Below are 27,713 nucleotides of genomic sequence, written 5' to 3' on the forward strand. Positions count from 1 at the left end.
GGCTATTTGTATATCTTCCTTGGCAAAATGTCTATTCAGATCCTTTGTCCATTTTAAAGTTGGATTTTGCCTTATTATTATTGACTTGTAAGGTTGTTTATATATTCTAGATATAAGAATTTTATCAGATATATTATTTGCAAATATTTTCTCCCTTTATGAGTTTTCAAAAAAAAGGAATTGGTTGTCTTCTGACAGTGACCAATTACTTTTCTCTTGACATATCAATATGAAGTCATAAATTCAAGCATTTGATGTCTTCAGTTGCATTGCAACTTTCATTCTTTTTGATGATAAAATTGTCCCATCTTTGGCTAATGTGAACCTCTTGAGGTTGATTCCCAAGTACTTCTGGTGAGTCTAATTGTTTTGGATAGCTTCTTTGCTTTTTGGCAGAATATGTTCCAGTCTCATCTTGTATATTTTCTGCCACAGACCTGGAATCAGCCATTTGTCCAAGGAGCCCTAGTTCTGTTTTAGTATGAGTGCTAGAGATGCTCATTGCCACCAAGTAGGTGACTGTTTATGGGTCTTTTCAGTGGATACATTTGGGAAATATGTGTATGAAGTTTTTTATTTGTTTTTAATGACAAAATATATTATGAGTTCATGCTGATAGTTCCAGTTCATATGCGGGACTCTAGGGTTTTTATTTAACCTCTTCTGTCTTTCATCTGTATCTTTTTTTGTTTCCCCTACACTACAATTCCTAGTTCTCAAAGTTTCTAGGGATGATAGTAATTATGTTACGTTCTGTTCTCTTTGCTTTATCCCAAGTTGCCTAGAATAGCAATACAAACATTAACACCAACAATTTAATTACTGAAAATAGTTAAAAGATTTTTATTTTGTTTGTTTTGCTTGGCTGTTATTTTTGCCACTAGTCAGTGTATAGCCGAACTGTTGTTTTTAGAAGTTACTTGAAATAGTTTCTTTCTGTGCTACAAACTGGATGTATAGTTAGGTTCACTGCATTTTATTTTCAATATTTAGGAATTACTTTTAAAATTATTTTTATTTAAAAAATTTTCATTGTCATCACAAAACACCATAAATTTATTATCTTAACTGTTTTAAAGTGTAGAGTTCAGTAGTGTGAAGCATATTCACATTATTGTAGATCAGATCTCCAGAAATTTTTCATCTTTCAAAACTAAAACTCTATGCCCATTAAACAATTCCCCATTTCTCCCTGCCACCAGCCCTTGGCAACTACCATCCTACTTTCTGTCTCTCTGAATTTGGCTACTCTATGTACCAAACTCATAAGTAGAATCATATAATAATTTATCTTTTCATGACTGGTGTACTTCATTTAGCATAATGTCCTAAGCCTCATCCATTTTGTAGCATGTGACAAGAGTTTCTTTTTTCAAGTTGAATAATCCACTGTATATATACCACATTTTGTTTATCCATTCATATATCAATGGCCACTTGAATTGTTTCCACTAGGAATTGCTTTCTAAATTTAATTTTGTTTCACAATTTTGTAACTATCTAGAATAGTTACATAGATCTTGAGTCAAGTTAACAAAGAAAATATATTTGAAGAAGTCAATCTTCTATCTCTGTCTCTTTATCTCTATTTTCTCCTTCCTTTAAGGAATTTTAAAATTTAATGGTTTATCTTTCCATTTTTTAAATCCAAGAAGATAAATTAGGTAGCCATTTTTAATCTAAAAAGATATATATATATATAATCATTCAAAATATATGTACAAATATATGTATTTCTCACTCTCCTTAGAAAATGGTAGCATACAGTTAATATAAATGCTGTTCTGCATCTAGATTTTATCGCCTTATGAATGTCACATAGAGATAATCTTGCTCATTCTTTTTCACCACTGCATAATTATTCTGCAGTATGGATGTACCATGCTTTATTCCAACAGTTCCCTATATTAATAGACATTCAAGTTTGTCACGTTTTCCTGTTGAAAATAGTCCTGTAGAAATGACATACTGCATAGGTCTTTTTGTATTTTGCCAATGTATCTATGATGAAGAGTGAGATTGCTGGGTCAAAAGGTATGTAGTTTTGTAAATACTGTCGTGGTCTCCTTTGTAAGCATTATACCATTTGCATTCTCACCAAAATGTATGAGGGCCTGTTTCTTTCCTCATAGTTCTGTCCTGGAATATGTTGTCAAGTTTTTGAACTTTTGTTAGTGTTTTGGTGAGACAAATAGTTTGTTTCCATTTCTCTTAGTATGTGTATCTTTTCATATTCAGAGCTATTTCTATTTCTTTTTCTATAAACTGTCCATTTCCGTAGCTTGTTATTCTATGCAGTTAGTGCTTTTTTTCTTTCTAGTTTTTTCTTTTTAAGACGGAGTTTTGCTCTTGTTGCCCAGGCTGGAGTACAATGGCACAATCTTGGCTCACTGCAATCTCCGCCTCCTGGGTTCAAGTGATTCTCCTGCCTCAACCTCCTGAGTAGCTGGGATTGCAGGCGTGCACCACCACGCCCAGCTAATTTTGTATTTTTAGTAGAGACGGGGTTTCTCCATGTTGGTGAGGCTGGTCTCGAATTCCCGACCTCAGGTGATCTGCCCACCTCGGCCTCCCAAAGTGCCGGGATTAGAGGCATGAGCCGCCGCGCCTGGCCTATTTTTAGAGATTCTCTGCCATTCAAAGGTTTTGTTTATTTATGTATTTATTTTTTGGAGACAGAGTCTCACTCCGTCATCAGCCTGGAGTGCAATGGCACCACCATGGCTCACTATAGCCTTGACCTCCCTAGGCTCAGGTGGTCCTCCCACCTCAGCCTCTAGAATACCTGAGACTATAGGCACACGCCACCAACCCTGGCTAATTTTTGAATTTTTTTTTATAGAGATGGAGTTTTGCCATGTTGCCCAGGCTGGTCTTGAATTCTTGGGCTCAAGGGATCCACTTGTTTCAGCTTCCCGGAGTGCTGGGATTACAGGCATGAGCCACCATGCCCAGCCTAAAATTTTGATTTTTATATAGTCTAATTTATTGTACCTTTACCTCATTGCTTGTGGAGTTTTGAGTCATTTTTTCAGTAAAGATTGCCCCATTCCTTGGTTACTTATCTTTTCTTTTATTCCTGTACAGTTTGTTCTCCCTTCCCTTCCCTCTTCCCCCATTCACTCCCTGGCTTTCTTTCCTTATGTAAACCTCTGATTGATTTGGAATTTGTCCTGGTGTGTGGTATGGGGTATAGTTCCCATTTTATCTTTTTCCAAATGAATATCCAGTTATCCCACCATTGCTAATTTAAAAGTCTTTCCTTCTCATTGATTTGAGATGCTCTTATTTTTGTGGTTTTTAAATATATTTGTATATGTAAATGAGTGTTTTCCTGAATTTTCTATTCTGCTCCCTTGGTCTATATTCATGTACCATAACAACGTTGTTTTAATTACAGAAACTTTATAATATGTTTTAATACCTAGTAGGACCGGCTTTCTTCTTTTTCAGTATGTATTTTTCTGGCTACTTTTTCTTGTGTTTTTCTTTCAAATCAACTTGCCTTGCTCTGATGAGAAAAGAAAAACCTGATGGTATTTTTCTTTGTACTGCATTAAATGTATAGATTAGGGAGAACTGGCATTTTTATAATGTTGTGAGACTTTTAATCCAAGAAGACGGTATGCCTTTCCATTTATTCAATCCTACTTCTTTGTCTTTTGGGAATGTTTTATATAATTTTCCTCATATAGGTTTTGGATATATTTTATAAGTTTACATGTATGTATTTTATTTAATGTTGATTTTATTTTGAGATTGTATTTATTATTCCTTCTTTGAATTTTATTTGTATATGAATGTCATTGAATTGTATGTGTTCATTTTATAACCTATTACTTGACTAAATTATCTTTTGTTTTTAATAATTTTGCCATTGATTAGTTCAAGTTTTCCAGATAAATAATTATACAAGATGAAATTTTAAAATTTTCTTAACCTTTCTATAGAAGACACAATTTTTCTAAGTTACTATGAATCAGGAGTTTGGACATGTTTCTGGAGGTCATTCTTAACCTCTGTGTTGTATTGTATATGTTCAAATTTCTTGTGTGCCATGACCTGTGTAAATGATATTATTTGTTTAATAACAGGAGTTAGAAAGGCAGAAACATATGTGTAGTGTGCTGCAGCATAAGATGGAAGAACTTAAAGAAGGCCTTCGGCAAAGAGATGAGCTTATTGAGGTACGTACATGAACTGTGGGAATACTTAATTTTGAAAAAAATGAGTTGAATGGGATGAAGATGTGTGTGTTGGGAGGGAAGGAAAGTTAAGATGCATCAGAGTTTACTTGTCTCTTTATATTTGACTGTACGCTAAAAGTTTTTAGACATAAACCAGATCATGCTTAAAAATTAATACTATAAATCCTATAAACATTACCCCACTTTGGTAGCAGAAATTTTTGTGTCTTTTATTGCTAAATACAGTTTCCTAAAGATATCTTAGGAAATGGGCAAAAGGAAAAATTATAGAATAACATTATTCTTTGGAATTAGTGAATGCCATCTTTTGGGACATGATTCTTGGGGAATAAGTTTGATTTTCACTCAGGTAAATACATTTCTCAGGTGGCTAAATGAAAAAGAAGAAATGTCAAGATACTTTCTATACAAAAAGGTAAAGAATAGCTAGTCTGAAGGTTCAGGTTTCTGCAAGCGAAGGGACTCTGCCACATTGTTGGCAACGTCTTAGGAATGGAATGAAGCATAGTCTACCAAGAACTCTTTGAAAACATTAGTCATCCTTGCAGGCCTACTACATTGCATCCATCTTTTTTCTTTAAATGTGGTTTTCCCTCTTGAGACGATGTTTTTAGATAAATATAGAAATAAGTTTGAAGGGGGATCCTGCCCACTATCTAGGTGTGGCTATCAAAGGCATCTAATGTTAAGTTAGTGTTGACATGCCAGAGATGTCAGGAAGCATAGATGTTAACGATCCCAGGAGAGAGATCTCACGTACCACACTTGTCCACATTCCTGGCTACTCAGACTTTAGCCTTTCTTTTTCTCTCCCTCTTTCCCCTCAGACCTACCTCTTAATATCTCTCTCTACAAATGATTTTTTAAAACCATTTAATAGAGAAAAAGAAATGACTTTTTAAATTTGAAGACTGGTGTTAATTTTTGTCATTATTAAGAATAATTGAACATACCCAGAATTTGTGGATTTCAAGTGCAGATACAGATAACCTTGTGGATCTATCAGATTACATATGAGGTTAATTTTCTTAGTTTTTCTCCATATAAGGTAGGAAGCATATTTTCCAGAATCTGTATCCTGCTGGTATTTTAAAATACTGTGAAATTCTTTCCTTTTTTGTTCTTTTATCTTTCTGTGCCAAAATGCCAACCACATAAAATAATAAACCTGCTTTGGGGGCTGCTTCTCAAATTCAATAGCTTAAGTTAAGATTGGTAAAGTTCTAGTTTTTCATTGTAATGGCATTTAAGAAGAATATAATGCTTGATTTCTATAGTTTGTCACTGTGACTTCTTTAAAAGCTTAGGGTGCTAGGTATACAAACTTTGAAAACTATAGTTTTAGATGTTTTTTACATCTAGAATGAACATCTTTTAGATGTCAGTATCTATGGTTATGCTGAAAATCTTTAAATATTACAAATAATGTTTTTTGGTCTTTGGAACTGAAAATTCCATGGTAAGTTACCTAATGTATGAGTAGGGGAAGGAGGAGATAATAATTTACCAATAATGCATAAGAAGAAAACCAGTTAAGCACCATTGACAATTAAAAAGGTCATTTAAGGATTGTTAAATGCTAAGTTTAAATGTTTCAAAATAATATAAATAATTTTAAAATAATACCAAATTCATGGTGTTCTTGCTGTCATAGATTCTGCTAACAGAAATTCAAAATGATCAGTTCTGCTTAAAAAATAAAATTCAAAACTGCTTGTTCTCTGAGATAAAAGATCATTTGTTCATAAGCAAATCTAAATTTCCCTCTCTAGGAATGTAAGTTCTTGCAGTTATCAAAGAAAGAATATACATACGGAGCTGTATGTACACAGAAATTCTAGCTGGCTTGCTGCCACATAGCTGTGGTTAGAACAGTTATTCCTGGTTCCTTTGCTTACTTTTGTAGGGACAAGCCAGTGAGAATCTTGTGGCCAAGACTGTGAATGTCATCTTTTCTTTTGGCAAACCAATTTTGCTTTTCCTGTTCATCACAGACTTTCCCTTTTGGTTAAAGTTTCTTTATCGGCTTTATTTTTGTTTCCTCCCTCAAACCTCCTCTCCCTTTTCTTTCTGCTCTTTTATTACTTCTCTTCCCCTCTTCCTCTGCAGGAGAAGCAGCGCATGCAGCAGAAAATAGACACCATGACAAAAGAGGTGTTTGACCTCCAGGAGACACTTCTTTGGAAAGATAAAAAAATTGGGGTATGAGATGAAATTGGGCTTTGGTTAGAAGCTCATTGATGAGGACTACAATAGAATTTAACCTAGAGATTGAAAAAACCTGTCCTTTTGATTATTCTTGAGCATTTACACAGTATGAAAAATGAGTAAGTAGAAGATAGAAAGAGACTTCCATAGGAAAACCTGATGTCGTGCCTGGAAAGAACTCTTCTTTTCAGCCAACAAGTTTCTCTGTATTCCCTTAGGATTCTTTTTTTTTTTTTTTTTTTTTTTGAGATGGAGTCTCATTTTGTTGCCCAAGCTGGAGTGCAGTGGCATGATCTCGGCTCACTACAACCTCTGCCTCCTGGGTTCAAGTGATTCTCCTGCCTCAGCCTCCCTAGTAGCTGGGATTACAGGCACACACCACCATGCCCAGCTGATTTTTTGTATTTTTATGAGAGACGGGGTTTCACCGTGTTAGCCAGGCTGGTCTCTAACTCCTGACCTCAGGTAATCCACACACCTTGGCCTCCCAAAGTGCTAGGATTACAGGTGTGAGCCACCACAACTGGCCTCCCTCGGGATTCTTACCCAGAAACAGCCACAGGCATTCAATTCAAACTCTGTGGTTAACTCGATATCCTTACATTACAGGAATTTGGATAAGAAGAGAGTAGTGGTGGGGAGAAAGTTATTAGCATCCTATAAATCCTTGGTGAATAAAATAGGAAGAGATTAAAATCAATTCAATTACAGAAACAGATAGGAAAGTAAGACTTACTAGGGTGGCTGTCTCTAACTAAAACCACAGAACTCCCCCAAGTAGGGCCCAGATAAATGAAATGTCTTCATTGCTATTTTGCTAAGCTCTGCAGGTGGATTCCATGTACACCAAAAACTGGAGAAAATTCCCTCCAGTTCATCTCATGTGGCCTTTGATTGGCAGTCCCATCACCTGGCTGAGCTCTCTGTTCTGCAGTAGGGGAACCACTTAGCCATAGTTGCCAGAGGCTTACCTTGTCAGGGAAGGGTAGAGGAAATAGAACATGTAAGAAAAGTCTTGTTCTGCTTAAGGTTAGAGGGGATAGGGAGTAGTTGTTAAAGATCCCTGAGACCATCTCTGAGAGACAGGCCTGGATATGAAACCCTCTGGATCATACCCTCAGAACATTGTTAGGAACATTCTGAAGCCCAGCCGGTGGTCAGCAGGATCCAGTCTTTTTCATCACTTCAAGGACCTCTCTCATTAATATACACATGGGAAGATTACATTACCTCTTACGAGTTTGTAGGCTCATGCCTGTAATCCTAGCACTTTGGGAGGCCAAGGCTCGAGGATCGCTTGAGGCCAGAGGATTGCTTGAGGTCAGGAGCTTGAGACCAGCTTGAGCAACATAGTGAGACCCACCCTGTCTCTCCAAAAGAATTTTAAAATTTGCAGAGCATGCACCTGCCCCAACTACTTAGGAGGCTGAGGTGGGAGGATCACTGGAGCCCACAAGATGGAGGCTGCAGTGAACTATGATCGTGCCACTGCACTGTAGCCTAAGCAATAGAGTGATACCCTTTCTTTAAAAAAAAAAGTTTGTAGACCAAAAATTTAAAGAGCAAAAGCTACTTTATAGATAATTATCTGACATTCAAGTTGCTGATTATTAAAAATTCCATCTAAACCTAGAAAAGCCTTCTGGGGGATAAATCAATATATGTTTCAAAACATCTGTTAGGTGTTTTGAAATTATGATTTTAAAATTGAAATTTGAAGTTGGAAAGTGAAATTTAATTGTTGAACCATTGATTTGATTTAAATTTTTGCTTGGGAGATACAACATAAGATGTAAAAAAACATGTGGGACAAAGTAGGTAATTTTAAAATTTTAGTTAAAATCTGGTCACTATCTAGAATAGGCTTCTTTTAGGACTTTACATAATTTTCTTTAACACAGATCTGTAGGCCCAGGATTTCTAGCTTGTATGAGTGCCTTAGTATTTTCAAATGATAATCTTGGACCAGCCATAGAAACCCCTCAGATGTCTCAGTTTAAAATATAAATGATTTGGCTTTTATTTGGAGAATATTTTATTTTATTTTAGTATCCCTTTTTTGAGATGGAATCTCTCTCTGTCCCCCAGGCTGGAGTATAGTGGCGCAATCTCAGCTCACTGCAACCTCCTGGGTTCAAGCAGTTCTGCCTCAGCCTCCTGAGTAGCTGGTACTACAGGTGTGCACTGCCACGCCCGGCTAATTTTTGTATTTTTAGTAGAGATGGGGTTTCACCATGTTGGCCAGGCTGGTCTGGAACTCCTGACCTCAAGTGATCGGCCCTTCTCGGCCTTCCAAAGTGGTGGTATTACAGGCATGAGCCACTGTGCCCGGCCAGAATTTTAGAATTACATGCAGTCGTATGAAATTAAACAGGGCTGGGCATGGTAGCTCATGCCTTTAATCCCAGCACTTTGGGAGGCCAAAGAGGGTGGATCCCTTGAGGTCAAGAGTTCGAGACAAGCCTGACCAACATGGTGAAACCCTGTCTCTACTAAAAATACAAAAATTAGCTAGGCATGGTGGCACACACCTGTAATCCCAGCTACTTGGGAGGCTGAGGCATAAGAATCACTTGAACCCGAGAGGCAGAGGTTGCAGTGAGCTGAGATTGTGTCACTGCACTAGAGCCTAAGCAACAGACCAAAACCCTGTCTCAAAAAAAAAAAAAAAAAGAAGAAGAAAAGAGAAGAAATTTAACAGAGAGATCCTATATATTCTTTGCTCAATCTTCCCCAAATGTAACATCTTACAGAACTATAGTACAATATCACAACCAGGGTATTGACCTTGATACAGTAAAGATACAGAACATTTCTATCACTATAAGGGATTTCTCCTCCTCTTGCCTTTTTATAGTCATAGCCTTTATCTCCCCTTCCCCTCCCAAACCCTGAGAACCACTAATCTTTTCTTCATTTGTGTAGTTTTGCTATTTTAAGAATGTTATAAAAATGGAATTATATAGTATATATTAACCTTTTGGAATTACCCTTTTTCAGTCTGTATAAGTCCCTCAAGATTAGTCCAAATTGTTGAATTACTAGTAGACTCTTTTTTTTTTTAATTTGAAAAATTGTGCTAAAATACAAATAACATAAAATTTACCATTTTAACTATTTTTAAGTGTACAGTTCAGTGGCATTTAGTACATTCATGTTGTTGTGCTACTGTCACCACCATCAGAACTTTTTTATCTTCCACAGCTGAAATCTGTACCCATTAAACAACTCCCCATTCAGTCCCTTCTCCCAAACCCCTGGCAACCACCATTCCACCTTCTGTCTCTGTGAATTTGACTACTCTAGGTACTTCATATAAGTGGAATCATACAGTATCTGATTTATTTCACTTGGCATAATGCCCTCAAGGCTCATGTTGCAGCATATGTCAGAATGTCCATCCCTTTTAAGGCTGAATCATATTCCATTGTATGTATATACCACATTCTTCTGTTGATATATCGACACATCTACCTTTTGGCCATTGTGAATAATGCTGCTGTGAACATGGGTATTCAAATAACTCTTCAAGACTCTGCCTTCAGTTGTTTTCGGTATGTACCCAGAAGTAGAATTGCTGGATCTTATAGTAATTCTGTGTTTAATTTTTTTGAGTAACAGCTATACTGTGTTCTGTAGCAGGTGTCCCATTTTACATTCCCACCACTAGTGAACAAGGGTTCCAATTTCTCCATGTCCTTGCCAATATTTGTTATCATAATACAGGGGCAGTGGTCCTCCCTTGACTTTTAAAAGACACATTTTCAGTATGGACAGTAACTACTTGTCTCTAGCTTCATTTTTAAGATTTACATTTAGTAACTTAATGAAGAAATATGTCCATTATTCCCAGGTTAAAGTTCAGTTCATTAGTGATCTTGCCTCTAGCTCCACTGCGGTTCTAAACACCAGGAGCCCATGTATAGAATAGGCGTATACAAAGAACTTGCATATCTCTGTAGCCCAGCGTAAACTCACTTCCATTCTGACCAAAGATATTTGTTCCCCAGTACAATTATGTGGAGAATTAACCCTTTGCCCAAAAGTTCAGCCCATTATACACATCCTTTTGGCTTCTGGATGGTAGGATTTGAGGTTAGGTCAGGGATAAAGAATTATTTTGAACTCTACAAGCATGTACTTTTTACCCTAAAAAAAATCTACTCTAGGAGCTATTGTTGTACACAAACGCAAGGGTAGTGGTTATATGGTCAGGTAATATGGAGGATTTTAGATCCAGCGTGAATACATTTGATCCAATTATAAGGTATTTTAGTAGTCTTCAAACTTTGTGGTGAAATGGGTGAATTTACAGGATGTATTTTATTTTCCCATCTATAATTATGGGAAGAGGAAATTAAAAAGTCCGAAGGTAAAAATAAAACCCAGTGCAATAAGATGTGGAAGAGGAGCAGATGTCATGTATATCATTTGCTAGAATTCCTAGTTTCAGATTGGCCTGTTCCTCAGAGGTCTTTTATATTCAGTGGTGTTGTTTATATAGAGCATGTGTGACAGTGATCATTTACCCACTTATATGTGGTGATACATGACATAACTATGCATGCAGATACCAGTAACCAAAAATACCTAACCCATAAAGACTAAAGTGACACTCAACACATGGGAAAGTATTGTTGTGCTTTGTTTTCCCAATGTTTCATTTATTACTAATGATTAATGTAATGGAGTGTTAATACTAGCTGGATGGTGCTAAACCCACATTGTTAATTCACAGGCAGACTTGAGACACATCATATAGTATGACTGTAAATTGTTGAAAAGAAGTCAGATATTGACATGGCAGTTTGGATAAGTAAAGAGTAGGATTTGCCCTATGGGCTCCTTTCCTAGCATCATCTGGGCTAACAATAAGGGAATATAATGTATCCTCCACAGGGCTGTGATATTTTAAAAACTATTTAAGGGCTTTGGAAACAAAAACAACTAGATTCATTTTCTGATTTTGCCACTTAATGTGACTTTGAGCAAAAAATATAGCCACTCTGAGCCTCAATTTTCTGATCTGTTAAATGGGGATAATACAGGTACCTCACAGGATATGTAGAGGTTTCAAATACAAAATAACGTATAAGAGAGAAATTATATAAAATAGTGCCTGCCATATAATTTGTGCTATACAAATGGTAGTTGCTATCATCCCTTATTTACTTGATCCCTATTTGGTTGCAAAATAGGATTATAATGATTTTTTAAATTGCCCAACTATTCAGCTATCAATTTCTCAGCAATTCTCTGTCCCACTTCCAAAGCCAGTGAACTGAGAGGAAAGTTACCTGTTGTAGTTTAACTTCTTGGATTAATGGGAATGCTGACAGAAGACATTAAATATATGAACAAAAATATGTGGGGAAAGGCTTTTTCAAATAGGCCAGTTATCAGATTCCTGCATAGACTACTTACTTTGGGTGTATTTTTAATTCTGGGTTATTTTCTTTTACAATAGATTTTATTTTTTCATAGTAGATTTTATTTTTCATCGATAACCAAAGTATGTTCCTGCTTCTGCATTGTCCTTAGCTGACAGTTGTGAGATTAAGGGAATGGCAGGGAATTTACAAATGAAATCACCAGCCTGCTTCTCCTGAACTGTCCCTGCTATCTAGGCATTACAGGCAATGCTTTACCTTGATTTATGCCTCTGCCCTTGGGATGGGTGCTATTATCCCTTCTGTTTTTCAGGTAAGGAAACTGAGGCATAGGATGGGTATGTGCCAGGACCCAAAAGCCTGATTCTGAAATCCATATTCTGTAACTCTCCATAGCTTGGCTGTATTTATTTTGTCAGTGTTTTGTTTTTTCACATTTTGGGAATATAACAGAAAGCCAATGAGTCTCAGTTATATTTAATTAAATGGTCAGAAGTTGATCTTTGAATTCTTTTGTAGGTTAACTATTTTGAATTAAGTGGTATTTGAGTATTTTGCCACACTACTTGGAGAACAATATACAGCCAATATTTAATTAAAATATCTTACATATAATAGTTATTTTTATTCCAGAACTATTTTTTTTTGAAAACTCAACTGTATTATTGAATAAACTAGTTTAGTTAAACATGAAATGTGGGGTTCTTTTTGTTCACCAAATAAAAATGTACTGAGGCAGTCAGTAAGGAAAGCTTTGTTTTACTCTGGCTGCTCTCTTCATCTTCCTTTTCCTGTTTTATTTTTTTTCATTGACTGGAAAAGAAAGATTTATTTCCTGCTTGATGTGATTAAACATGTTTTGCCAAATTGATGCATGAGAACCAGTTTCTATGAGAACTCTCTTCTGGAGATGTATATCCATGTAACTCTGTATTTCCTCCCATATCTGACTGCTTGTTTCCAATCTTTTGACTGCTTCCTTGCTTTTTATGCTTTTATCTTTGCTTATTTGAATTAGGTACTTCTCTGCTACCTTTCACCTGCTCTTTTTCTCTGCCATTGTTTCCCTTGCTACCTTACCTAAAACCAGGCCCTAGAGAAACAGAAAGAATACATTGCCTGCCTTAGGAATGAGCGAGATATGCTCAGAGAGGAGCTGGCTGACCTGCAGGAGACAGTGAAGACGGGAGAGGTATGTTAGCATTAGCCTGGAGTTCAGGTCCCTCACTGCTTTACTTGCTGTCTTCCTTCTTTTCATCCTGCCATCTTTCCTAGCCCAAATACAAACTACAATGTTTATTCCCTAATCCAGATTTGGTAGGTTTAAGCTATTTCTTCCACAGAGCTATATTCCATGTAACTGATTCTAACCAGATTTTACCTGTAGCAAACATGTATTGTTGCAGAGTTACCTCACAGAGCTTACTGTTTCCATATGGGCCTTTTGTGATGATGGGTTTTCCCCCCTTGCAGAAACATGGCTTAGTTATAATCCCCGATGGCACTCCCAATGGTGATGTCAGTCATGAACCAGTGGCTGGAGCCATCACTGTTGTGTCTCAGGAAGCTGCTCAGGTCTTGGAGTCAGCAGGAGAAGGGCCATTAGGTAAGATACTGGTTGCTATCTTGACTTGGATTAATGTTACCCTATTGGGTTTTCTACTTTTTCATATCCCAGCTTGGAAAACAAAAACAGCATAAGGGCTGTCTGAGACTCAAGTAGACGCTTAACCAGAAGAATCTGGGCACATTGGCCCATTTTCTTCGGACATCCTTGGCCTTGGGAAACCAGCATCTGTGTCATTGTAAGGCAATAAGTGTAACTGTAAGGCCCGTGGATGGAAGTACTATGGGCCTATACGCATTGTTTTTTACTTAACTACCAACTTTTCTGCAAAGAGATAGTCTAGTATACCTGTGCTAGGGGAGCAGTAGGCTAGCAGGAGACTTCTCATGTGTGCTGTAAGTTTCTCATCCTTGGAACATCTGGTTTTATGTTCCATTACTTACCCCAGGGTTCTGTACCTCTTTTCTACCACATTTCTTAAGCCAAGAAACAGATGACCAAAAAGACAGATATGAGAGAAGTATGACTTCCAGAGCAGGGCTTCCCAGACTCTTAAAGTCTAAACCTCTTAAATTTAACCCTTTGAAAATCTGACACCTCTCTCCAGGAAAAAACAAAGTTGCTGACACCTCTCTCCAAGAAACCAAAGTCACCCATCTATTGACCCCACTAAGAAATCTACTCTAGAGGAAGAAAAATGGCACAGATAGATACTGTATCATTAGCTCACTTTTATTTTTTAAAAAACAATCTTTTTTCATTTTTCATCTTGTTTTCATATATGTGTAAGCTTCTTAGAGGAGTGAGAGATATAAGTGTAAAGCAAACTGAAAAACATTTTAAAAGTTAGTAAGCACATTCTCTAATGTGGAGCATTCCAGAAATGTGATTGTAAGGCACTTTGAATAAAGCAAGATGCTGGGTGAGCAAGAGAGATCTGGAGAATGGAACGAGAGTCTGGCTATAGGCAGCCCAGGGTGTTTCCCTGCTGTTGTTTCCCTCGTCTGCAGGTCCCAGCAGGCAGACCTGCTTGAAAGGTGCAGAAGAAACCAAAATCTGTATTTGGCTGTGACCCTCATCATTTACAGAGGGTAGTGGTCAGTCAGGTGTCAGCTGCTTTTTTAAGTGAACAATGGTGTCTCCTCAGCTGAAGGGGCCTATTTTAATGCAGGCTTGGGAAGAGTCAAATCTCCATAGGCCAGGAGTGAACCCTGATGCTGCTACCAAGCCTCAGATCCACCCATGGATGCCCACATTTTTTTTTTTTTTTTTGAGGCAGAGTCTCACTTGGTCACTTGGCAGGATTGCAGTGGCGTGATCTCAGCTCACTGCAACGCGCAACCTCTTATCTCCCAGGTTCAGATGGCTTCCTGAGTAGCTGGGATTACAGGCGCCTGCCACCATGCCCGGTTAATTTTTGTATTTTTTTAGTGGAGATGTGGTTTCACGATTTTGGTCAGGCTGGTCTCAAACTCATCTCAAGTGATCCACCCAACTAGGCCTCCCAAAGTGCTGGGATTACAGGCGTGAACCACCGCACCTGGCCCAGCTGCCGACATCTTGGAATGGGTCCCCTTCCCTCCCTACTAGCTTTTGGGGACTTCGCTTCTTCCAGCATTGTGCTCCTCTCTTTTCTCTCCTCCAGCTTCCTTTGCCCAGTCCTGCTCTTACCCCATCTTCTTTCACATATTTGAATCTCTACCGCTAAGGGCTCAGCCTTTGGGAGCACACTTGACATTTGAGTTGTCTACTAGTGAAAGCTTGAAACAAGGAAATGACCCCCTATGTACTTCAGTTTGTCTTTAAGTGGCAAATCACTGCTGTGGGGAACAAATGTTGCATTTGGTGCCCTGATAAGTATCAGTTGTGTGGAAATACGTTTTAGAGAGTTAAGAACTTTTCCGTAATGCTATTAACACCTTTATTTCTTTAGATATTCAGAGCTGTAAGTAATGTAATTTATCAGATAATATTAGCTGTTTATGAGTTTGAAAATTTTTTAATTGTTTATATACTACATCATCACATATTTAGTTTACGATCTTTTTCATTTGTTTTAGATGTAAGGCTACGAAAACTTGCTGGAGAGAAGGAAGAACTACTGTCACAGGTAAAGGCATTCTTAATGGAGTGTAAAATAATTTTAACGAAGTTACATGGTAAAATACTAGCTAATTGAAATGTTCATTAAAAAGAAATATGCTTATTTCAAACATCAGTACTCAAGTGAGATTTGAAGGATAGATAATTCATATTTTACCTCTTTGTTATTTTCTGTTCTTAAAACATTTTTTTAAGGACACATAGTTAGTTTAAGGAGTCATATGGTTTTCTACAAAGTTTGTTATGAACACAGCAATCCCCTGGCCTGGCTCCTCTGTCCTCACCCCTGACCATTTCTGTTAAATGCTTTTAGCTGATTCTTGTGTACTGTCCTCGTATCTCTGTGTAACATACTTAACGTTGCGCCTTGATTGTTCTGCTTCAGGCATTCTATGTTGACATCCTTTTATGGAAGATGAGGGTTTAGCTGTTTTTCATCCTTTGTCCCTGCCACACACACACATATTTTCCACTCCCAAATCCTCCTAATAAAGGAACGGTGTAATTCCAGTCTGCTTGTGTCATTAGGACCCTCTAAACTCTACTCACAGTGGAGCCAGGTTGCATTCTAGGATCATCTCCCTTGGAACTATTAGTTTCCTCTAAGTTAACGTTATGGTTTTTCTTTGTATTTGCTTGGTTTTCTATCATCAATTTAACCACAGACTCTCCAACAGTAGATTAAACCCACTCAGTATTTTCAGATGCATCTGGCATTCTTTCAGTTCCAGTTTGTCGAATCTTGGTGCATCTGACTTGTCCCTTTCTAAACTAATGGCTTGCTCTCTTGGTACATAGATGTGGTCACCCTTCATTGGCATCTGGGGATTTTCTTTGCATGTGATTTAGGTTGGGTTCCCTTTTTCCGGTATCTCATGTCTTTCTCCTTATTTATTTTCTAGTTTTGGTACATCTTCCAGTAGCTTCCTGAGAAGAGGGTTTGTGGATTGTTAATTTTTCATGACCTTGCAGGCCTGAAGATGTCTTCATTCTACCCTCTTACTTGATTAAAATAGTTTGGCTAGGTAGAGAATCCTGAGTTGCCATTGTTCTCCGTAAGATTTTTTAAAAAGACATTTCTTCATTGTGCTGTGACTTCAAGTATGGCTGTTGAGTTTTCATGAACATTTTGAGTTCTGATCTTTTCTGGTTTGTGATCTATTTTTCTCCTCTTTGTAGAAGGTTGTATCCTATTCTCTTTCTCTCTAGTGTTCTGGTATAATTTGAAGATAGCAATGTGATTTGAAGTTTTCATGTGTGATGCTGGGCCCCTGTCAATTCTAGGAGCTCCCATTCTTTAGTTCTGGGAAGATTTCTTGAATGATTTTGTTACTGATTTTTTTCCCCTCCCATATTCTGTGTTCTCTATTTTGGAAGTCCTATTCAGTCATTCAACAAATGTTGAGTGAGATTCTACTATTTAACATGCACTATTCTAGGCACTGGGATATTTCAGTGAATAAGTTAGTTTAGAAAAAAATTCCTGCCTGAGGGACATTCTAGTAGGAAGACATCAGACAATAAACAGTATTATACGATATGTTAGAAGGTTTGTGTGAATGCGTTTACGTGTTTCTCTGGCTACTTACAGCTGCATAGGGGCAGGCATGGAGTGAGTAGAGAGCTAGATTTTACCAGGAAAGTATTAATGGGGCAGGAGAGGTGAGGGAGTAAGAAAGAAAATTATTATAATGATAGACCTTGACATTAAACTGGATGAAGAGGATTCGGGAGATATTCAGGAACACATCAAGGTACAGTAGAAAGAAGATGTAATCTGTAGATTAGTGGTACTAGTGTGGTTGAAGGGTTGTTGGAATTTGAGTCTAAGAGAAAGACCTAGAAAGATGAGGAATGGTGGTTAGAGAGAGGATACATGGAACTAAATTGTATAGGGATTACAATTGTCTAATGATAAGATCTAGTATATGATTGTGGGAGTGAGTAGCTGAGGGCAAGAAGGGATAGATGGCAAGATCCTTGGAAGGGAGGTGGGTTAGTCCATTTTTTGCTTGGCTATAAAGGAATACCTGAGGCTAGGTAATTTATAAAGAAAAGAGGTTTGAGGCTGGGCGCGGTGGCTCAAACCTGTAATCCCAGCACTTTGGGAGGCCGAGACGGGCGGATCACGAGGTCAGGAGATCGAGACCATCCTGGCTAACACGGTGAAACCCCGCCTCTACTAAAAAATACAGAAAAACTAGCCGGGCAAGGTGGCGGGCGCCTGTAGTCCCAGCTACTCGGGAGGCTGAGAAAGGAGAATGGCGTAAACCCGGGAGGCGGAGCTTGCAGTGAGCTGAGATCCGGCCACTGCACTCCAGCCTGGGCGACAGAGCGAGACTCCGTCTCAAAAACAAAAAACAAAACAAAACAAAACAAAAAAAGAAAAGAAAAGAGGTTTGACTGGGTGTGGCAGCTCATGCCTGTAATCCCAGCACTTTTGGAGGCTGAGGCAGGTGGTTGAGGTCAGGAGTCAAGACCAGCCTGGCCAACATGGTGAAACCCCAACTCTACTAAAAATATACAAAAAAAAAACATTAGCCGGGTATGGTGGTGGGTGCCTGTAGTCCCAGCTACTTGGGAGGCTGAGGCAGAAGGGAGGTGGAGGCTGTAGTGAGCCAAAATTGCACCGCTGCATTCCAGCCTTGGGTGGCAGAGTGAGACTTTGTCTTAAAAAAAAAAAAGTAAAAGAAAAGAGGTTTAATTGGCTGTAGTTCTGCAAGCTGTACAGGAAGCATGATGTCAGCATCTGCTTAGCTTCTGAGTTCATTTTCCTGAGGCCTCAGGCCAGGCTGGTCTTGAACTCCTGACCTTAGGTGATCCACCCACCTCGGCCTCCCAAAGTGCTGGGATTACAGGCATGAGCCACCGCGCCCAGTCAGCCTCAGGAAACTTCTAATCACGGCAGAAGGTGAATGGGGAGCAGGCATGTCATATGTCAAGAGCGGAAGCCAGAGTGAGTGAGTGGGGAGGTGATGTACACACTTAAAACAACCAGATCTTGTGTGAACTACCAGAGCGAGAACTCACTTATCACCAAGGGAACGGTGCAAAGCCATTCATGAGGGATCTGCCCCATGACCCAGATACCTCCTACCAGGCCCCACCTTCAGCACTGGGGAATACATTTCACCATATGAGGAGGTGTACCAGAAATTGAGAGATCATTTGTCAGGGAGATCCTCTACTTAGATATACATTGAAATTGCCAAAAATTAAGACAGGAATAGTCTAGAGGGAGTGCGAGTTGGGAGCTATTTAATAAATGGTGATGAAGGAATGGGATTTTGGCAATGATAAGTAGTTAGTGTATATAATTTGAAGAGATGAGATTAAGACCTGGGACTTTTAGGGAAGATGTAGGGAAAATACCAGCAAGGAAAGCAAGAGGACACCTATTCCATCTCTAGGTTCAGTAGTAGGAGGCTGTGGAAGTACCAAAAAAAAGGGCCGGGCATGGTGGCTCATGTCTGTAATCCCAGCACTTGGGGAGGCCGAGGTGGGCGGATGACTTGAGGTCAGGAGTTCAAGACCAGCCTGGCCAACATGACGAAAACCCATCTACTAAAAATAACAAAAATTAGTCAGGTGTGGTGGCATGCACCTGGAATCCCAGCTACTTGGGAGGCTGAGGCAGGAGAATCGCTTGAACCCAGGAGGCGGAGGTTGCAGTGAGCTGAGATCACACCACTGCACTCCAGTCTGGGCCACAGAGCGAGACCCTGTCTCAAACAAACAAACAAAACAAAACAGTGTTTGAGAGAGCTGCAGAAGCAGCAGGATTCTTAAGGGAGAGGGTTCTCATCTGCTTAGAGAAAAGACAGAGGGCATTTGCTGATGATGGACTGTTAATTCTAGAGGGCACAGTGGAGAAGTTTCAGGCATTGGGAAAGGTTAGGAGATGAAGGTTAGTGGTCCTACAGACCCTTGTGAGGAAGAGTGCAGAGGAAGAATATGACCCTTTGCGAGATGCACATAAATAGGAATGATGGAGACAATGAGATCAGTCCTGGTTCTCTCAAGGCAGCTAATGACGGTGATCCTGTGTGTTGAAAGGGCAGAGGTGTCTGGGAAGTATAGAGTTAGTCCCAATATAGAGCTTACCCTTTTCCCATTGGGGAGTGGCAAACTTAATCTTAGTGCAGAGGCTTCCCTTTGACCCCTGTTGATGGAGTTAAGGACCGCTGGGGAGTCATCTCTATATATCTTATTATTATTATTATTATTGACAGAGTCTCACTGTGTCACCAAGCTGGAGTGCCGTGATGTGATCTCTGCTCACTGCAACCTCCACCTCCCGGGTTCAAGTGATTCTCCTGCCTCAGCCTCCCGAGTAGCTGGGACTAAAGGCATGAACCACTATGCCCAGCTAATTTTTGTATTTTTAGTAGAGATGGGGTTTCACCATGTTGGCCAGGATGGTCTCGAACTCTTGACCTCGTGATCCGCCCACGTTGGCTTCCCGAAGTGCTGGGATTACAGGCGTGAGCCACCACATCTGGCCCCAATTATTTTTATATACAGAAAATTTAACCTATGTGTAAAAGTAAACAACAAAAAACTGCTCATGGAATCTTCCATTTTAAGAAATAATCCCTTGAATATACCCTATCAATTAACTGTTTATAGTTTTATTTTTTTAGAGATGAGGTCTCACTATGTTTCCCAGGTTGGTCTCGAACTCCTGGGCTCATGTGATCCTCATGCCTCAGCCTCCCAAGTAGCCGGATATATAGGTACATGCCACTGTGCCTGGCTGGAATTTTCCATTTTAAACAAAAGTAACAAAAAATACCCCAAAGATGTACTGTTCCATAAAGCAGACACAAATTTAAAATATGGCTATTTTTTACTGGGACACCTGGTCCTGGGGCTCGCTCTTTTCAATGTTTGTTCATAGCTTATCTTTAGCACCTAGGACAATGGGTGTCTCCTATTAGGCACTCAAGAAAATAGGTTTTGAATGAATGTGGCTGATATAAGGGTCTGCTTTGTTCTATGATGTGACCACAGAATAGCATCGGCTTCATTTGAGAGACTGGATCTTGCTGATGAACCTTTATTTTCATTTCAGATTAGAAAACTGAAGCTTCAATTAGAGGAGGAACGACAGAAATGCTCCAGGAATGATGGCACAGTGGGTGACCTGGCAGGACTGCAGAATGGCTCAGACTTGCAGTTCATCGAAATGCAGAGTAGGTACCAGGGGACAGGTCAATCCCAGTCTGTATATAGACTGTCCCAGGGGTGGGTTTGTCAGCAGGTTGCTGGTATCTTGTAGTACTTTTCTTTCTTTTCTTTTCTTTTTTTTTTTTGAGACGGGAGTCTTGCTCTGTCACCCAGGTTGGAGTGCAGTGGCACAATCTCAGTTCACTGCAGCCTCTGCCTCCTGGGTTCTAGTAATTCTCCTGCCTTAGCCTCTGGAGTAGCTGGCATGACAGGCACCTGCCACCTGGTGCCTGGCTAATTTTTTATGTTTTTAGCAGAGACAGAGTTTTGCCATATTTACCAGGCTGGTCTCGAACTCCTGGCCTCAGATGATCCACCTTCCTCAGCTTCCCAGACTGCTGGGATTATAGGCGTAAGCCACCGTGCCTGGCCGTAATACGCTTTTCTTAAGAAGAGCTATGCTACAAAGATTGGTTAGTCCTTGGCTAGTCCAGAAAAACAGTCCTAGTCAGTAAGATAGCTGAATAGAAGCTCCACTAGCCTGTGTGCTTCAGGGGATGATGTTCCTTTCTGGGTAAAGGGATTTCTAGGAACTTTTTGCACATAGTGAAATGCCTTTTGACAACCTGGCACTGTCCTTTTCCATACCCACGTGTCATCTTTAAGCTCCCGTACAGCAAGCACCCTTCCCCATTAAAGTTTTTCCTCTGGAATTTATCTTGGATATTGGAGGAATCTATTTGGAACTACTTCACACTAAATTGCATAATTTCAGAATTTTCCTAGAAGTATTTTTGTTAATCCGAGTTTATTAGATGAAATTTAAAATAAGTCCACAAAATAAAGTCTATTCATTTTACCCAGATTATTCCGGTTTTTCTCACTTTCTACTTTTGACCTCATGATAAAATGATCACTGTAGTCACACTAATTCCCATAGTAGGAAGATTTCAGCAGGAATTTGTAGTTACCCTTTGTTAGTGATTATGTGTAATTCTGGGACAGAGGAGATTTGTATTTTTCCAATAAGAATAGTGACTTTTCTGATAACTAGTATTAAAATCTTATTTATTCCATGGACTTTTCATCTAAACCTTCTGAGATGGGCTGCCAAGAAAAGACTTCCTGGGGCCAGGCGTGGTCACCCACGCCCATAATCCCAGCATTTGGAGAAGCCGAGGTGGTAGATTGCTTGAGCTCAGAAGTTTGAGACCAGCCTGGGCAATGTGGTGAAAACCCGTCTCTTCAAAAAAAAGAAAATGCTTTCTGGATTAAGGCTTATTAGTACTAACTTTTGATATTGGTATTATCTTTTCTGTTGGATATCAGTTAGGACACTTGTGACATTTCCTGGTGAATATTTTATTCAAGAATGTCATTTTGGTGTTGGGGGTAGATGAGAACAAGGACATGGGAAGAGGCAGGCTGACTAGTCAGGAAGCTACTACAATGGTGAGCCTGAACCAGTTCAGTGGCTGTCAGCAGTCTTAAAGAGAGGGTAGGGGATAGATCTGAGAGATTGTCCTGAAGCAGCAAATTTAAAAGGAAACAGATTTAGGGGGGAATGGGCTTGCATTAATGTGTGAATACTTCCTAGAGTAGGCAGGTGTTGTATAGCTGGTATTTGCAGAAGGTAAAGTACCCAGGGAGGAGGTGTAGAACCAAGTGAGCTTTGCAGGACTGTGGGAAAGCTGGCAAAGACAAAAGCAAGCAGCTCCCCTGGACCAGAAGACCAGGAGTGTAGCAACTCTCGGTTCTGGACAATGCCTTGCCTATTATGTGAGTGTTTTGGAATGGGATTTCAAAACACACATGAAATTACTGAGATAAGAGACTTAAACTTTTGAAAACAGGAAGGGAAAGGTGGTTTGGAGAGTGAGAAGGAAGCAGTGTATTTGGATAATAGATTGCTGAGGATAACAATTTAAAAATAAGATCCTGAAGCTTGTTTTAGAGCTCAGAAATAGGAATACTTCTCTTTCACTACCAGATACGGCTTTTGGGGAGATGGTAACCCTGTTCCTTTTAAGGTGACAGTAATTGTCCAATTAGAAAAACCTCTCACCACTTTAGGAGGCTGAGGTGGGCAGATCACAAGGTCAGGAGATCGAGACCATCCTGGCTAACACGGTGAAACCCTGTCTCTACTAAAAATACAAAAAATTAGCCGGGCGTGGTGGCGAGCGCCTGTAGTCCCAGCTACTCGGGAGGCGAGGCAGGAGAATGGCGTGAACCCGGGAGACAGAGCTTGCAGTGAGCTGAGATCACGCCACCGCACTCCAGCCTGGGCAACAGAGCGACACTCCGTCTCAAAAAAAGAAAAAGAAAAAGAAAAACCTCTCACATTGAAGACTGTATAAGTAATTGTAACCTTGGTCATGTGGAAATGTAGCAAAGTTCTTAAGTTAGATAAACTGAATATTTCCTGTGGTATGTTAGATTTGGTTTATCTTTTGCAAATCTTAATACTCTAATCATGCCAGAGACTGATTTTTGCTAAACTTGGATTCTTGCAGGGATTTTAAAAGTCCCCTGGCATCATTTCTAAACTTTTCATTTTAAGTGAGTTACTTCCTAGGTCAGATGTTCATCTAATAACTTATAGCTCTACCCATAACACATTATCATGTTACTGAACAACATTTATTCCAACATATATGTATTTAGGCATACACTATGTGCAGAGCACTTGGCTAGGTACAGAGGTAGATTTAGGAAGGCCAAGACAGAGCCCCTCTCCTTCCTAACATATACGATGTTTAAAAAGCATGACAGATGTCATAAAAATGCCAATAAAATACAGCAAGGGAAGGAGTTATAATTAATTAAGGAGAGTCATGAAAGAGGTGAAAATTGAGATTGTCCTTGAAGGTTAAGACTTAAGTCAGAGGTGGGAGAAAAGGACCCTTACAGTATTGGATAGCAGAAGCAAAACCTGGGAGATGGGAAGGTATGGGGCCGAGTTCAGGGAATTAGAGGGCCCAGTACTATGGGCATGGAGGCTCCACAAGGTCACACATAAGGTTAGTAGGGGCTGCTGCTGAATTGGCAGGGCTCCTTTTGCAAGCCCTGCTCACACATATCATAGGGTAAAGAATGAATTTTCTTCTAACTCTTGCTGCAAGGGATACTGTAGTAACATATATGCTAGAGCATCTTGTAGTATATAGTCCAGAAGCTGGGCTGCTGAAGATGCTATGGTTGTTGTGCGTGCATTTGTATTTTGTAATTTTTTTTGGGGGGGGCGCGGTGGAGTCTCACTGTGTCACCAGGCTGGAGTGCAGTGGTACAATCTGGGCTCACTGCAACCTCCGCCTCCCAGGTTCAAGCAATTCTCCTGCCTCAGCCTCCCGAGTAGCTGGGACTACAGGCCTGTGCCACCACGCCCAGCTAATTTTTGTATTTTTAGTAGAGACAGGGCTTCACCATGTTGGCCACGATGGTCTCGATCTCTTGACCTCGTGATCCGCCCACCTTGGCCTCCCAAAATGCTGGGATTACAGGCGTGAGCCACCGCACCCAGCCCTGTATTTTGTAATCTTAAGATTGCATGGTCCTCTCTACTGCCTGATGGCTCATACCGTCATCTCTGACAGGTGAAGATAATTTATTGTCTTCTTCTGTTCTAGGAGATGCCAATAGACAAATTAGCGAATACAAATTTAAGCTTTCAAAAGCAGAACAGGATATAACCACCTTGGAGCAAAGTGTAAGTACTTCTATATGGTACCAAGTGATTTAAATGTCCCTCCTGCATCTAAGTGGCTAACAACCCCATGAGTGCCTGGGTTGCCTTTGCAGTTGGATCAATAATAGTTCTGTATTAAAATAGAAAAGCCAGCAGAGAGCACTTATTGGGGCATTTTAGCCTTCTGTTTTCTCTAAAAACATAGGAAACTATAGCTGTCATTGTTCTTTGTAGATATTTCAAGAGAATTCAAGATCATCATTTGTAACAAAATCCCTTACACATTCCAAAAAGTCTAAGAACTTTTCCATTTAGTGAGTCTCCTCCTGTATTGCTTTGGCACTTAAACAATATGCTCATAATAAAACTTAGCATGGGAAATTGGCCCTAAAATGACTCTACAGCTGTAATCCTCTCTGGGGACATTTCTTGATTTATAAATAGCAATTGAGTTCTAAGAGGACTTATGACTCACCCTTAGGGGACTTGTTAGTGTTAGATTACTTCGCATTTATAATGACACTGTATTTCCATCTTGGCTACCAAAAGTGGTGACTTCTAGTGCCTAGTACTAGAGGCCTATGTTCTCATACTTACAGATTAGCCGGCTTGAGGGACAGGTTCTGAGATATAAAACTGCTGCTGAGAATGCTGAGAAAGTTGAAGATGAACTAAAAGCAGAAAAAAGGAAGCTACAACGAGAGGTACTTCTTTTAATATGCTGCTTGGAGAACACATTCCTAAAAAGAAAAAATCTTTTGGAAATAAATTCTTAGCTGTGTAAGAAATGTGATACTTAAGGAAACAGCAGTGGAGTCACTTAACTAATTTGTGTTGGTTTTTGACCTGCATAGTGACTGCCATTTACTTTTATGTTTTGGTCAATTAGATAATAAGTAAAAAGATAGTTTTTATTTCTGCTTCAGATCAGGTCTATTTCTCCAACTTCTATATATCCTTTCTGTGATTAAAACAAATAAACAATCCTCAGTATCATCATTTAACACCTCTGACAGAAAAAATGAGGCTGTGGGTCCTGTGCAAGGCCATCACAATTAGCAGTGCTTTCATTTCCCAGGAAGTTGAAAATAGAGTAGCACTGGATGTTGTTTCTGACCACATGTAGTGACTGCACTCTCCCTGTCTCCAGTTACGAACAGCACTGGACAAGATTGAGGAGATGGAGATGACCAACAGCCACCTGGCCAAGCGGCTGGAGAAGATGAAGGCCAACAGGACAGCACTTTTAGCCCAGCAGTAGGAAAACCACCCTTCAACCTGGGTGATGCTCCTTGGGGCCTTACCTAGAGGGACTGACTTTTGTCCATTGACACAAACCCCTTTTAGTACTGTTTTGAGTTTTGTCATTAAAACAGCCACCTTTGTATTTTATAATTTATGAGAGAATGAAGCCAGTTTGAATCTTCATGAATGAACACTTTGGATTTTGTTGTAGTTTGATTCTAGGCTAGAACCAGTCCATGCTGTTTTTATTTTTTATCTCCGTAATTGTAGAATCATGTTTACTCAACATTTTTCCCCAGCTGCCTCAGTAACTGGGCACTCGGAGGCCTTGGCACGGGTTCTGGAGGACAGACAGCAATTCTATGAGTGCTCACTGAGATACTTGCTGGAGACCTCAGAAAACACAAGTGCCTTCTCCACGGTGCAATTCAGACTTCAGTGATCTCCAGTGGTCAAAAGACATTTACCCTTAATATCAGACGACATTTGTATTTTAGTGAAGAAACAAGTTCTTGGGTGGGGAATCTATGTTTCACTCAAATTTGTATGTTTGGAGGAAAAAAGCCTTTTTTTTGTAAAATATTTAAATTTATATAAGAAAATGTTAGAAAAAAATATGGGGGAGTGTATATAAAACTCGCTTTATTGCATGGGGCAGGGGAAGTCCAGGCCTAATACTCTTAAAAGTTTAAGAGTTGGGTCCTTTTTTCTTCAATACAACTGTGCTGTACCTTGTAAAGTATTTTATCTGCTGCTTATTTGTGGAATGAAACCTCAAACAAACCCAAAAGGGGAGGGTAGGGCAGGGTGGGCAGATCGGAAATCTGCCTGCAGATTCTATTAAATACACCCTTTTGCCAACCACAATTGGCTACTGACATGTTCATTTTGTTACAGGAGACTTTAAAACAAATCATGGCAACCACATCCCTCTTCTTTTGTCTCCTTCTCGAGGAAAAACAATCTGGAATGTAGAACTTTTAAAGACTTTAGTTTCATCTTTAGAGGTACCCTGTCCAAGAGGTTTTTTGTTTTGTTTTGTTTTTTTGTTTTTTTTTTTGAGACGGAGTCTCGCTTTGTCACCCAGGCTGGAGTGCAGTGGCCGGATCTCAGCTCACTGCAAGCGCCGCCTCCCGGGTTCACGCCATTCTCCTGCCTCAGCCTCCCGAGTAGCTGGGACTACAGGCGCCCGCCACCTCGCCCGGCTAGTTTTTTGTATTTTTTTAGTAGAGACGGGGTTTCACCGTGTTAGCCAGGATGGTCTCGATCTCCTGACCTCGTGATCTGCCCGTCTCGGCCTCCCAAAGTGCTGGGATTACAGGCTTGAGCCACCGCGCCCGGCCGAGAGGTTTTTTAAAATCATGAAGTGCAATTACTTTGCAGAATTTATGCTTCTCTTTTGCTCTTAGTACCCAGGTGGTTTTATTGAAATGATTATTGTATCTTTAAAATGCTTACATAGAAAATATATTGGGGAAAATCTAGTGACTAAAGGCACATAAGATAATAAAAGTAGACTTTAAAAAGGTAATTCAAAAGTGAATAAAATCTCTAATATTTGTTCCTTTTTTAATTAGCCATTTAAAAAATATGGATACCAATCTCCTGAACTTTAATTTATAGATGATTTTCTATAAATTTTTTTTTTTTTTCTTTGAGACAGAGTCTCACTCAGTCACCCAGGCTGGAGTGCAGTGGCACGATCTCGGCTCACTGCAACCTCTGCCTCCCAGGTTGAAGTGATTCTCCTGCCTCAGCCTCCTGAGTAGCTGGGACTACAGGTGTGCACCACCACGCCCGACTAATTTTTGTATTTTTAGTAGAGACGGGGTTTTGCCATGTTGGCCAGGCTGGTCTTGAACTTCTGACTTCAAGTGATCCGCCTGCCTCGACCTCCCAAAGTGCTGGGATTACAGGCGTGGGCCACTGTGCCTGGCCTCTTTTTTTTTTTTTTTGAGACAGTCTCGTGCTGTCACCCCTGCTGGAGTGTAGTGGCATGATCTTGGCTCACTGCAACCTCTGCCTTCCGGGTTCAAGCTTGATTCTCCTGCCTCAGCCTCCCAAGTAGGTGGGATTACAGGTGCCCACCACCACACCCTGCTAATTTTTGTATTTTTATTAGAGATAGGGTTTCA

At 39.7% G+C, this 27,713-nt stretch overlaps 1 protein-coding gene across 31 annotated transcripts in view; it reads left to right on the top strand.

Moving 5' to 3' along the window:
• The window catches only part of LRRFIP2 (LRR binding FLII interacting protein 2), a 177,270-nt gene extending 150,825 nt beyond the window's left edge, over positions 1-26,445 (top strand). For 19 of the 31 annotated variants that reach the window (XM_009201192.4, XM_017955596.2, XM_017955604.2 and 16 more), the window contains 9 exons: positions 4,095-4,187; positions 6,318-6,410; positions 12,897-12,998; positions 13,280-13,412; positions 15,434-15,483; positions 20,551-20,671; positions 24,275-24,354; positions 24,933-25,037; positions 25,484-26,445. In XM_009201192.4, the coding sequence (XP_009199456.1) occupies positions 4,095-4,187; positions 6,318-6,410; positions 12,897-12,998; positions 13,280-13,412; positions 15,434-15,483; positions 20,551-20,671; positions 24,275-24,354; positions 24,933-25,037; positions 25,484-25,594 (888 nt within the window). In that variant the 3' untranslated portion in view covers positions 25,595-26,445. The remainder of the gene's footprint in view (positions 1-4,094; positions 4,188-6,317; positions 6,411-12,896; positions 12,999-13,279; positions 13,413-15,433; positions 15,484-20,550; positions 20,672-24,274; positions 24,355-24,932; positions 25,038-25,483) is intronic. The other 12 variants (XM_017955606.2, XM_021934573.1, XM_021934574.1 and 9 more) reach the window with 2 other exon arrangements.
• Positions 26,446-27,713: the final 1,268 nt, after the last annotated feature.

Source organism: Papio anubis, chromosome 2 (genome assembly GCF_008728515.1).
Source record: "Papio anubis isolate 15944 chromosome 2, Panubis1.0, whole genome shotgun sequence".
NCBI classification, from domain to species: domain Eukaryota; kingdom Metazoa; phylum Chordata; class Mammalia; order Primates; family Cercopithecidae; genus Papio; species Papio anubis.